General features: G+C 37.1%; 1 protein-coding gene across 6 annotated transcripts; it reads right to left on the bottom strand.

Moving 5' to 3' along the window:
- Nucleotides 1–2238: 2238 nt before the first annotated feature.
- On the bottom strand, nt 2239–9950 carry btbd10b (BTB (POZ) domain containing 10b). Of its 6 annotated transcripts, none has more exons than XM_053321457.1 (9): nt 9772–9950; nt 9158–9305; nt 6872–7068; nt 6125–6440; nt 5383–5485; nt 4611–4731; nt 3947–4144; nt 3737–3847; nt 2239–2751 (listed from the first exon to the last, which is right to left on the bottom strand). In XM_053321457.1, exons 2-9 carry the CDS (start codon nt 9256–9258, stop codon nt 2420–2422), a joined length of 1479 nt encoding a protein of 492 aa, XP_053177432.1. In that variant the 5' UTR covers nt 9259–9305; nt 9772–9950; the 3' UTR covers nt 2239–2419. The 6 variants fall into 6 exon arrangements, with proteins under 6 accessions (XP_053177432.1, XP_053177440.1, XP_053177448.1 ...); XM_053321465.1 differs by lacking the exon at nt 9772–9950 and adding an exon at nt 9610–9758; XM_053321473.1 differs by lacking the exon at nt 9772–9950 and adding an exon at nt 9718–9753.
- Nucleotides 9951–13667: the final 3717 nt, after the last annotated feature.

The raw sequence follows: 13667 nt of genomic DNA, 5'->3' as shown, positions 1-13667 counted from the left end.
GTGCAGCTGTCCTAATTTACTACATCTTTATTTTTCTTGATATATTTTAAAGTGTGTGTATAAAGTGTTTCCCAGGTTTAAACTAGGGTAATATTATTTCATAGGATGTTATATGTTTTATATGTATTTTTAAAGTTATTTTTGTCATTTAAAAATAAATAATGGCATGATTAGGATCAAGGATTTAGTGGAAACTGGCTGAATAGATGTGGGATTATCTGCAAACATACTGTCTGACTGCTGTAGCTAAAGCTGTTGAGTACAATATTTGATGGATGAAATGATGATGCCTCTTTTCTCATTCTTTCACTTCTTTTTTCACAAAGCAGTGCTGCAGATGACAGAGTTGAGAACAGCTATCATCAGCCTGTTTCCTCTTCACAGAGGAGCATCGTTGTACAAATGCCAGGTGACAGTGAGACAGTCCTGCCTTTGTTTAATCTCAACCATCAAATGTAAAACATCACATAAGACATTTTACTGCCTTGACTTGTTGCAGATGCAAAGCTGGATCTCCACACAGTGCCTGGAACTGCTGGAGTTGTGGGGGAAAGCGCTGGGAAGAGTTGAAGCAATGACTCAAAGCTTCTACATAACTACAGAAGCAGAATTTCACTTAATCATTTTAACATGATGGCATAATAATGCAGAATTGAATGCAGAATTGAAGATTTAAAATTCAACATCTGTCCTAACATGACCTATAATTAAGCATAATGAATGAAACAAGAGAAATAAAATATTTGCAGATACTGTAATTTGTTTTATAGATGACTGTAAAACTTTAAAAATATGATTTGTTTAACTGCACCTGATGAAAGGATGGACATCTCAACTGTGATCTCAAACAGCTAGAGAGTATCTGAGGCCTCTGCAACTCTGGAAAATGTGGTGGCAAAAGGGATGGAGAAAGAGCGAGACAAGCAAGCAGAAGATTTTTCAACAACACGGGATGTTAAAACATCAGAGGACATTTTGGAAGCGCAGGGGCTGCAGAAGACACAAGCTTACTGTATGTTATAGATTATGTAGCCTACATGTCTGCTTTACCCAGTTTGACATAATCAAAATATGACAGAGAACACCTGCTGTGATGGATGAGGCCCCAGCGTGAAGGACAAGGCAAAAAGGGAAGCTAGAAATTAAAATGTGAATGTTTTAATCAATGATGATCAATTCTATATTTGGTTCTGATAAAACCTGAGTTTGCATTACATGAATCAAAAATGTTAGTGAGAATTATGAATGTATGTAATCATAATAATACTGAATTGCATTAATGGATCAATATTTTGAGAACTGTATTGTGTTGTTGTGCTGTCAAGCCATTTGTAAATACAAAAACCTGAAGCCTTATCAATGCTCAGTCTTCTTTGGTCCCTAAGGGGCCAATTTTACAAAATGTATATGTTATATTGTTTAGCACATATGGACTTAGGTGACCTGCTTTAGTTTGTAGGATCCAGAGGTACAGGGATTTTTTTTTAAACAATTTTAAATTATAATAATGAGGTATTAATGTATAAATTTAAGATTTTAAAATGTTTAGAACACCGAGTGTTGGACATCAGATCACATTCGGGAGAATTCTACTTTCATTGCGTCTGATTGAAACTGGCATCACAGTCAAGGATTCAACATACAAATATTAATTTGATGTCTTTATTTCATGATTTTAACTTTTTATTTTTTAACAATGATTTCAAGCTTTGCACAAAAAGATTCTGACCACAACAGCCTGTGCTCTGCTTAATATCTTGGTTGCGGGAGGAGCATTACATCACATATCAGATCCAGCCAATGACTACATACCCCCTTACAAGATTCAAAGACATCTGAGGAGTTCACCTGGAGATTATGACACTGAGTGGTGGTAAATGATTTTTTTTAATTTGCATGACCAGATAGTCATATTTTCTCCATGGTAAGTCTTGTCTTATTCCTCCAAAACATATTTAGTAGTTAGGCTTCCCAAGAAAATCTAAATCATCATCAGTGAAATAAAACCAGTGAGAAAACAGTGACACCACGAGAGTGCTCAGCCAAACTTATCAAATTAAGGTACAACAACATTGTAAATAGTAATGTTAATAATAATAATAATAATAATAATAATAATAATAATAATAATAATAATAGTTTTGCTGAATTTATTCCAAAAAGAAAAATAAATTCCTTTGGTCAAGTAAAAAACAAATGAAAATAACTGAATTCTTCCTTCCACCAGTCTTATGTCCGTTGTATTTTTTTCTTTCTTTTTTTTTTACAGTCAACCAGGTTCTTGAGGCTCTAAGGCTGCAACGGAGGTGTCAAGGCAATATGGTTATGGTACCCCTGGCGCTCCATGCTGCAGCATGCTGGGAAAAGGTCTGGAGGAATAGGAGAGGGGCAGAGGCATTGAAGGAGGACCAGTGTGGCCTCAGACAGCGGGTGAAGGTGCATCAGCATCAGGCTCGTTGCTGTAGTTGTTGCTGTAGTGATTCCCACTAGGTGGGTGGTTAGGAAGGATGTCCAGTTCGTCCACTTGGGGGCCAGGGTGCATCACCACCAGCTGGTCCTGGGGGATATCAGCCGCTGCTGCTGCCAGGTTAGTGATGGACTTGGACTTGACACACTGGAAGTCCACATGGCGGCTTTTACCTTCTTCCTTTTCCCAGGACATGCGGATGAAGGGCCTCTGGACGTAGTTGTAAATTACCTCTGGACGACCTCCTGGTCTTTTCTTGACTTTTTCTTTATATGTAGGATAACCTGCCAAAGACAAATGATAAATTAAACAGTTAAAACATTTTGTTTATCAAAAATTCAATAATCAATAATACCATGCTCCCCAATAAAGGGATGAAGTGAAGTCAGTTACTGCACTGTGGGTAAACACCACAAAAATATTACATTATAATGGTTGGAAGACTTTTCTCTGCAATGTATCCATGTATAATAAACAGAGACAGGAGGTTCAAATGAGATGAAAATATACCAATATTAAACATGAAACAAATGTGTTAACCCAGTTAACTAACAGGCTAAAACAAATCCCACCACACAATCCCTTCTGCCTTTCATTGGCGGTACATTGTTAGTGGGAGGAAGTGTACAACTGAACGAGAGAGTTCAGGTAGACAGAACTGTTGTTAGTTTCTGTTTTGTAAGTGAATTTGATGCGGGCAGCAACTGGGAGCCAGTTTAGGGATATGATCAGCAGGGTGACGTGCTGTTTTGGGCTGGTTGTAGACTAGACATGCGGCCGCGTTCTGGATCATCTGCAGATGTTTGAACGTACATGCGGGGAAGTCTGCAGTAGTCAATATTTTAAAAGATTTTTAAAAGCCTGCAGCAGTTGTGCTGCATGCACAGACGGGTAGGGTCTGATCTTCCTGATTTTGTACAGGGCAAATCAACAATAAATATTGTCTTCAGTCACCCATTATACTGTAAGTTAGAATGTATAATTCTTTCCGAATCACCCTGCCTTTTATTTATTTGAGTTAGACACTTGCAACAAGCTTTGCTTTCTAGATGATAGCTCTCTGATGAAAAGTATTGCTTGAGACAATAGAAAATAAGCACTACTTACAGTGCAGTTCATGCATAATGGATCTTGCATGAATGATAATGCTTGTGTTTGTTTCTTTTCTGTCTCAAAAGTTTTGCTGCCAACACCTTAAACTGTTCCACAAAGACTGTCTACATCGACAACAGATTAAAGACATCAGATTTGCCATCAAGATCAACTTACCTTCAATACCCAGTCGTATTTTCTTTAATCCCCTCTCCTTTAAAACTGATTTGGCAACATCTCGGTTCTCAATATACTTGAAAAATCTGTACAGTTTTGTGCTGTAAATGACTGCAATGAGAAAAAAACAAAAACATTTGCTATCACATCTTTATCTTTTGCTTATCAAAAACCAGACTGTATCCACATTTTGTTTTAGTGTGTACTCACTCTGTGAGTACTCCTCTCCCATTTGAGGTGGATATTCTTCATCCCAGTCTACCACATCATCATCAGTAAGGACTACAATGTGACATTCTCTCTCTCCACTCTGGGCGCTGGCCACCATCAAAGGCAGAACCATTTCTTCCAGGTAAAATTCAAATTGTCGCCGAGCTCCATCATTGGACAGCTCATGCATCAGGGCACCTGGCAACAAAAAGATCGAGAATATTATGAAGTTCGTAACACCACTCATAACTGTCATGTGTCTAAAGCATCTGCAACAGACAATATAAGGCCAGCATTTATGGCTCCTGGTTATACTTGTGGTTATACCATGTTTTGAAAACCTTCCATTCCTTTTTTGTATTCCTCATTCACTGTTTTATTTTGGCTTAATAACTGAATTACTTTTGTGCTGTACAAAACCTTCTGTGGTTCCTGTCCTCCGCTGCCATAAAAAACACTTTGGAAAACGTTTCTACCTACAATAAACAGTGCTTGAGGATTTGCGGTTGTATGCTTCATTAGCTGCTAGACATGTTTTATGTTGTGCAATGTTGTAGAGGTTGGATGTGACCTGGCAGCCTGGTGCTTTTCTCTTGTTCACTCTGACTCACCCTGCCACCCTTAATAACACTTACAGCTAAAACACCTCAGAGAAAATACTCACTAAGGTCTCTGCATTTGATGGTGCTGTAGTCAAAAGATATACATAGATAGTCACAGGCCTCCCGCAACTCCGGGATGGAGATTCCATCAGGACAACGGATTATCCCAGATTTGTAGTAATCCTGTCAATTAGACAGAAATCACAAAGAAGACAGTCATTTCAAACACAGTCAGTCCATTATCTCGTAACATAAAATATACGTTCAAGAAGAGCATAAACTCAGCAATGGCTCAAAGCTTTCAATATTAATACAAATAAATCCTTTCTTTAACATTGCATTTTTCCATAATACAGGATTTGGAGTGCTGTACATTAGATTTAACAGGTGGTAGAACTAAGATGTAAGACTAAAAATGTCATAAGATGGTTTAAAATACATTCCCTCCCTGTTAAAATACTCCATCAGAGTTTAAATACTGTTATACATACTGGATCAGGATGAACTGTTGGCTTGTTCACAACCTGGCTGATTATATGTGTGTCTGTTCTATCCTTGTAAAACAATCAATTTCTTATAGATACATTGCTGTGTAACCAGGTCTCAGAAAAAGTTTTGGCGAGTACTCATTATCATTACTAATAGAAACAATGGCCAAAACTACAAAAATAGACACAAGTTTTAATAGACTAGAATTATCATTTAACAATTTGCACCAGTTGCCATACAGTAAGTCTGCAGAAAAAACTACCAACCCATGTGTAGATTTCATGAGCCAATTAACCCTGAACATAAACATGGAAAAAATAGAGAGAAAAGCAGAGTGAGACTGACCAGAATTGCTCGGAAAACTGTTGAGCTGATTCCCTCGGCCACCTCATACTCGCCCTTCTCGTTGGGTCGTGTGAAATTATGCTCTCTTCCTGATCCAAACATTCTGAAATGAAGTAGTTTTGGTTTATTCTTTGAATCACAGAAAATAAATATATTTGGACACACTGCATACATATTAGGGCTGCTCGATTATGGAAAAAATCATAATCCCGATTATTTAGGTCAAAATTGAAATCATGATTATTAAAACGATTTCTTTTTTAACTTTAGAAACATGCTGCATTTATTGGACATTTCTTGTCCATTCGGCTTAATTAATTTTCTCTCCCAGCAGCAGCCTTTTATCTGCCGCTCAACGCAACACCCAGCAGAAAATGTGTAGGGATATTAGTGCTGAGCGGGTTAAGATGACGATAGTTCATACATTATATCCTATATAGTCAGTAAACTCAGCATTGTCTGAGGCAAGCTGGAAACTCTGCACTTTTATATACAGTTACAGTTACAACGGTGCTGCAGCGGCTTCGGTCTAAGCTTTTCAAAATAAAACCTTTGTTATTGAGTGCTATCTCATTATTATTAAAAATCGTTTCCCCTCGATTTTATTAGTTTTGAGATCGTTTGGCCTCTAAATCGTAATCATGATAAAATTTCGATTAATTGAGCAGCCTTAATACATATACACACATATTATAAGCATACACACATAATTTATACAGATCATGTTCAGTGTGTGCTGTACCTGCCCAACATGGTATTGGGTTGTGCAGTGAAGATGGAAGGGTCTACTACGAAGCGCGTGTTGTCAACGATCAGAGTGACTTTCTCTGAAGTCCTAATGTTGCGGTTACCAACAGTGGCACTCGCTCCTCCCTCCTTGGGATTCTCGTAGACAAAAACCATTTCACCAACTCCCAAGCTTTTGAAGGTGCCTTCAGTACTGGACAGGCTGCTGTTACGACTGCTCACCACCCCACTGCTGCTGGAGCCGCTGGGAGACACTCTCTGAGGCCGAGGACTGCTGGGTCTCGATGATTGGCCACCATCTCGTTCACGATCTACACATAGACAGGCGGAATGATGACTCGCAAAGAGATATGTGTCCAAACACCTTATTAAAAACAAGTATTTACCTAAATATTTAATTTCTCATTTGCTTGCATGATTTGGAGGTTTTTGTATTTATGCAAAACTTCCTCCAACAGCCATCTTTGGCCATTGAGTAATGTTCAACTGCTAGTAATATTCAAAAGAACTGTAGTGGAAAAAGTACTATTCAGAGTATCCAGACAACTTAATTATAAGATGACTTAGTCCAAATACAAAACAGGTGGATTAATGCTGATGTGATCCATTCACAGCCAAAAACAGCAGAGATATAAACAGTGTCTGAGCTGTAAGTCAGCTGTTCTCAGCAGTAGTTGCCAAGAGCTGCGGACCCCCAACATGACATCCATATAAGCCCTCTATTCTTTCCATGCAGGCTCACCACTGTTGTGTTGGCGGGTGGGTGAGGTGACGTTGCGAATGCAGGGTGTGAGCTGGCCTTCTCTCTCATGTGAGGAGTCCCTGGAGCGATCACTGGAGCGGCGGCGGTCACGTGAGCGGTCACAGCCCCCACTGGCACCATGCAGGCTCATCTTCCTCTGTTGTGCCTCCACTCGAGATGCACGGGTCTGGTTGCTGCTTTTCAAGACAAAAGCATACTTAACATTCCTTTGTGTTTCTGAAAGCTGCAGGATATTTTTATTTCATTGTCGTAGAGTTACTATGACAGGCAGACATGCCCATCCCAGGTGGACAAACACAAGAGCTTTACAGAAGCTGTGCACACTACTACTGTGCACCTGTTAATAAAATATAAAAAGCAACTAGATCATGGGACATCCCTTACTCCTGAACAGGGATGTCACATTTATTTTTATCATATTACACAACTCTTCCCAGGTAAAAGGTAAAACATGCCAAACATTACTGATATAAATTCACTCAAACAAGGTTACGTGAAAGTATGCAACAGCCAGACCTGACACATGTAATAAGAGTATGACACATGCACACAAATTCCATCAAGTCATGCTTCCATCACCATTGATGTCTAATCAGCCATAAAAAACTAAATGAGAGATGCCTGAGCTTTAACACGCTTGATTGTGTGCACAACTAAAACAAGGAAGTACCTGCAGTCAAATGCAAAAATATTGCAAAGTCACCAGAAGAGATAGGTAACTTCATTAAGATTAATATTTGACTGGTCAAAAATGTTTCAATCATTCATTTCACAAAAGGAGGAAATGGAGAACTGATGGGGACAGATGCAGGAGAAAAATGTGTATACAATACAAACCCACCCACCGATTACAGGTAAACATTACAAGTATACAGGTAAACTCCCCTTGGCCTGAGACCAAATACACCAGTGTTAACTATTCTGTGAGCCTCCCTGTGTTTGGATTGTTCCTCCAGCAGCTGAAAAGGGAATAGAAAAAGGACCTTGCCGGGTAAAGTATGAGGACATTTTAGGGTCATCATTAAAAGGAGTGAAAATAAATACTTCCACTACCACAATTAAACGTGGCACATAGCAACTAGATTGAGATACTTTGTTGCCAGTTATGGCCAACACAAAATGTTACGTGTATATGTGCATAAAAAGTCTTGACAAAATTTTGATAAACGTTGTTTCATCTCTGTAGAGTAGATAACTGTGTTTTCCAAAACAGCCCTTAATGCAGTGAATACATATTCAATTTGTTCATTCAGCCAGTTTAAATCATCAGTTATATTGATATTATAAGTGATATATGGATATAATATTTTTAGCAACACAGTAAATAAATCATTTGTAGATTTTAAAAAACAGATGCCTGACTTTGGCTTATCTAATGACTCAAATATACCTGATTATTTAAGAAAGATTGATAGCAACAATCTTGAACATTAAATATTGTCTGCTAAATGATTTCCAGCATATAAACACACAGAGATGTTAATACAACTACAGTGATATAGAGCTGCAACTAATTATTATTTTCATGTTTGAGTTATCTGTTGATCGCTTCTTGATTTAATCAATTAGTTGTTTGGTCCATAAAATGTCAGAAAATTGTGAAAAATGTAAAACACTCTTTCCCAAAATCCAAAGTGACATCTTCAAATGTCTTATTCACCATCAGTTCACAACCTAAAATATTCAGTTTACTTAAAAAAAACAAAATGATTCACTATTCAAAAGACTCAAAATGAGTAATCCATTATAAAAATATATAGTTAGCCAGTAAATGATTGATCATTGCAGGTCTAAACATTACCAGAAAAAAAGCTTAATACAACCCTGAGATGGTCCTCTGGTACAAACTGTTTAGCAAAATCTTCAACCATTGAAAAATACATATGGTCTCACTGTACATATTGTCATATTGCCCAGACATAGGACAATGAATCATGATGGTACTTTCTGAAGTGACTCTCTGATTCCTACACCTTCTCACACCTTGCTGACTTCATACGAAGATGATGCCTTTCACTTAATATAAGACAGGCAACATGTACAGTATAACAGAGATACATCATCTGGTAACGTGACGCATATGTACATATGTCTATATTACTTTTAACTCCACACTAACAGTTAAGATTACATGTACACATTACAAGTAACACATGTGTAACTAATCTTAAATCCGGCTACATCTTGTCCTTCTTCACAGGTGACACACTAAATTACTGCTCTGAACTTTTCCCAGGAGGTCTAACAGATCCTCAGCTGGCTCACCTCGAATGCTTGCAGAGTTTGCGAGGTCGGCTTGTTGCGTTTCGTTCCCAGTTTTCGGTGTCACTGGAGTTACTGTCATATGACTGCAGACGAGCTGCCATCACCCGTACAGGGGGGAGTCCGGTCTGGATCTTTCACCGTTCATAATCTGGTTAATGGCGAAATCAACAAGTCAGCTCAGTCCACTGATCAGCTCCCTAGCACACCACGGGCTACAGCTCACTTCTCAGTTCACAAACTAGCTTAATGTGGTCGTCGACTTGAACATACACGAAGCTGAATGATCGCGGATGTTGTTAATAAATAGCTGGATGAACATGAAACATTTCAGCACAGGATCTCGTCAGCGCGTCTGACACACTGAGCCAAGCTACGATCTGCTGTGTTAGCATACCGAACTAGCGCACATTAGCTGCCGCTGTTAGCGTTAGGTGGGTTACAACACCACTTACAGCATATTTCGAGACTGCTGTGTGGCTAATGGAGCTGTTCTGAAATAGTACTGATACAAAGATTTTAACAAGCTGTACACATGTGGCTAAAATATAAGAAATAGATACCAAGTTGGCTACGGTTTCCGCTGTAGTGTAATCCAACAGCTTCAAAACACTCACCCAGCTGACGTCCGCGACGTGACGACCGTTACTGGTTTGACGCACTGACGCACACAAAGCCAGAAATTATCGCAAAACTCAACTTTGTCTGAAAAGTGAATTCAGTGTGAATATGAGTTTTAAGGAGTTTTAAAGGTGGTCGATGTGTTTTCAGCAGCTGCTTGAACGGTTTTGACTTTTTCCCAAAAAAGGGAAACGAGAGTTGACTCTGGTAGATCTCGCGATATGTATACGTTCACGGTAGGTTTTTTTCCTCACTTCAAAAATATTAAAACATACACGTACACAAAAAACACGACTTAAACAAAACCTATATTACGAACAGCAATTAGATTTAATAAAAAAATCTGAACACAGTCATTCTTCTTCTTCTTGTTGTTGTTCTTCTATCATTGTTATTATTATTATTATTATTATTATATCATTATCCTTATAATAATAATAATTATTATTATTATTGTTTTTCCCCCCAAACTTATTTTTTATTAACTTTAAGATTAATAAACAAAAAAAAGGCATAACATTTTTCTTCACAAACATCAAGACACCAAAAAACATACCAATAACCACGTGGAAATGAATACAAATAAATAAAGAATAAATAAAATGAAAAAAAGACTAACACAAAAATACCCACACAATGTCAAACAGACAGAAGGCAAATACAAAATATTGCATCAGGAGTCAACAAGTATAATGACTAAATCATGACCAACTAAAAATGACCAGTTATTTTAGACCATGCCAAACCAGTCAAGCCCCTCTGAAGGGCATGGGCCCCATCTTCCCCAATACAGTTCAAAAAAGGCTTCCAGATATTGAAAAATTTGAATGGTTAAAATTATTATTATTAGTAGTAGTAGTGTAGTAGTAGTGCAGTAGTAGTAGCAGCAGTAGTCGTACTAGTAGTGGTAGCAGTGTAGTGTAATTAGTAGTGTAGTAGTAGTAGTAGTAGTAGTAGTAGTAGTAATAGTGTACTAATAGTAAAAGTAGTAGGAGTAGTAGTAGTAGTCGTAGTAGTGTAGTACTAGTAGTCCTAGTGTAGTAGAAGTTTTGTAGTAGTAGTACTACTCACTCACTTTGATACCATCCTTGTGTTAAGATCATATAAGAGTTGTAAAGTGCTGATAATTGTTAGCTACTTTGGATTATGGTTTGATGAGATTATGAGAGATTAACATGACAAAAAAAACAACAACAAAAACACGCCCTAATTACAAATGATAGATGTAAAATTTATAAGTCTATATCTCAATATTATTACAATGGGCTTTACTAATTTTGCCCAAATCTCTAGGAGTAGAAAAATTAAGCTAATTAGTTTGTTAGTTTGACCAACAGGTTTATGTTTAATTTTAAAAGGAGGCTCAGCCCTTATAAATGACCCAGGACAACTTCTACAACAACTAACGCTGTGCCCATCAACTGGGCATATTACACTAACATTCAAACCCCACCAAAATCCAGTCAAGGGCACTTGTAGGACAATGACAACACATTGATATTAAGTGTATGGAGCAAGCCTCCCCAACAGCACATGAGAAGTTGTTTCAGAGAGAGGCAGGCCAGCAAGAGTAGTATTTTTTTTTTTTTTTTTTTTAGTAGGCAGGTAGTGGGCCCAAAAGGTCATTTATTTATTGCAGTAAAAAAGTTCTGACAGTGAGGCAACATGGTTGACTGGTTGACTTGTAGTCTTTGATAAGCTAGCTTAGGAAAGCAGGTATTTATGAATAATTTGTTTCAATATGTCAAAGTCTGGTTTATGAAGCATTACTACATTCGTGTTCTTATAAATTCAGCCAGATAAAAAGGCAGCATATTGGGTAAAGTTTACAGATCAGTCAAAAGACGTGGTGGTACAACTTTGCCTTTGTTATAACTTAAGTAAAGGAGTAAAAAGGAAAACTTATAAGGTTATATATGCAATTGATGGATTCAGGTAAGGGAACAATATAATATGTTAAGATTCAATTAGTTGGGTATTTAACAAGAGTAAGAATTAAACACACAAAACTTTACACTGTTTTGAAGATGATAGTGACGGACCAAGACAGCAGGTACTGTAGAATATATTTGACAGAGAAATTGTTTGTAGAAAGATTTAGTGAAATTTGTTGTGGAAATCAAGAGCAGAAGGAAAGATGGCACATTGACTCATAATTTGAAAAGTACAAGCAAAAAAACCTAAATGTTTCTTGACACCAGCAATATTATAGAATACAAACTATCATACTTATATTCCTATTAAGAAAATATAAAGTAATCACATGAAATGATGCCTGTAATGCACAAGTGAAACAAAACATACATTAAATGTAAGACTAGCTGCTTAGTTGGTCCATATTTCCACATATACAGTAAACAACCTTTACTTTAACAAAATACACATCAACAAAAAACAGGGAATTTGACACCTGTATCAAGAACAGGAGAATATAAATTGATCTTAAATCAGTTTGTTAAAAACGTTAAAAACCTGTGAACCAACTAATCTTTCCTTCCACATAATGGCTTGAGATTTATCATTGTCTTTGATAATATTAATCCTATTGTTAGACATTCTGAAAGAATGTAAACACATTGAGTAATCATGAAAATCAATCATTAATATTTAACAAACAAACAAATAAATAAAAGAGAGTAACGTAACAATACCACATTAATAACATGAATAAACAGAATAAATAAACATAATAAGTTAATGAATAAATAAAAATAAAAATAATAACAGCTAGAAAAAATGTTTCACTGTCAGAGCCTCAGATTTTGTAAGGGGCATCTTCTTAGTTCTATACAAGACAGAAAATAGGTTGTATTCAACAACCGAGAACATCATTTGGAAAGACATTTTTAATATCCAGTGATTGTCCACGTTGTGGTTTGGAAACAATTATGCCCTTTAACTTCTCCTGAAGCCAGACCTGTCTCTCTCCCACTTGTTTGTGTTCCCGAACGTTGTGCATAAGCTGCACTTCACTGATGGTTCTCTTTCTGTCGAGCACATTAAAAACACAACTGTCAAGGAAGAATTCCATCATTAATGAATTATTTATTGTTTCTTAGTAATTCATTATAATTCCAAAGGAGTGAAAGTTACAGCATGGCCTAAGTAGTTTTGTAAGGTCATGATATTTCACAACATAAAGACACAAACTGAAGACAGAATTTACCTCAGTGGTTTAGCCTCTATGTGTAAACTGGTGATGAGGAATATCAGAAGCACTGTTTCCAAGTACCTCAGAGAAAACATGTTGATTATCTGAAAAAGAAAAAAAAAGTCCAATATCAATAAATTTCTTGGTCCAATATCCACATACATATTGTTTGTACAAGGTTATTTTCAAATACTGATTCACTGATTGCCACAAATAAGCTACATCAGAATTTAAACTGTTATGCCTTTCTTACCGGATTTAACGTCCTTATATCCAAGAAATTATGAGTTTTGTTGAGATAGATTGACTATATCAATGAGACAGAGGAGTCAAACTTGAAGTGAAACTTGTTGATCAGTCTTTGGTGCGAGAAGGCTTCTCTCCTTTATATACAGCGTAGCCCTCCCCTGGTCATCAATGAGCCATTTTCACTGTTGATGTTGATGTCACTTTTCCAATGCATCGATGGGGACAGGCATCTGCATGACACCACCTCCACCACCACTCACTACTAACTCTTCTTTCAACACCTCTGCAAAGTGCCCTGCTCCTCACACTGTTTTTCAACTTATTCCATGTTCGCCCTTCATGTTGAATAATGAGATTTTTGTTGAAATGCTTAACCTTGTGTCGTATGAAACACTCTGGGATATCTCTAATTGGATATGTCTCATACACTGTTACTGCAGTGAAACATATACTCTTTGAAATGGCAGTGACTGTCAGCTTAATTTATTAGAA

This window comes from Scomber japonicus, chromosome 1 (assembly GCF_027409825.1).
Source record: "Scomber japonicus isolate fScoJap1 chromosome 1, fScoJap1.pri, whole genome shotgun sequence".
Taxonomy (NCBI): domain Eukaryota; kingdom Metazoa; phylum Chordata; class Actinopteri; order Scombriformes; family Scombridae; genus Scomber; species Scomber japonicus.
This window is presented reverse-complemented; position numbering and strand designations above follow the sequence as displayed.

Bases quoted from the DNA above. Each gene is read 5' to 3' on its own strand.
- btbd10b (XM_053321457.1), bottom strand. From the start codon at position 9,258: ATGGCAGCTCGTCTGCAGTCATATGACAGTAACTCCAGTGACACCGAA. The intron at 5,486-6,124 runs GTACAGCACACA...ACTTCATTTCAG, and splicing joins CCCAATACCATGTTGGGCAG to AATGTTTGGATCAGGAAGAG. The intron at 2,752-3,736 runs GTAAGTTGATCT...TGTCTTTGGCAG, and splicing joins AATACGACTGGGTATTGAAG to GTTATCCTACATATAAAGAA.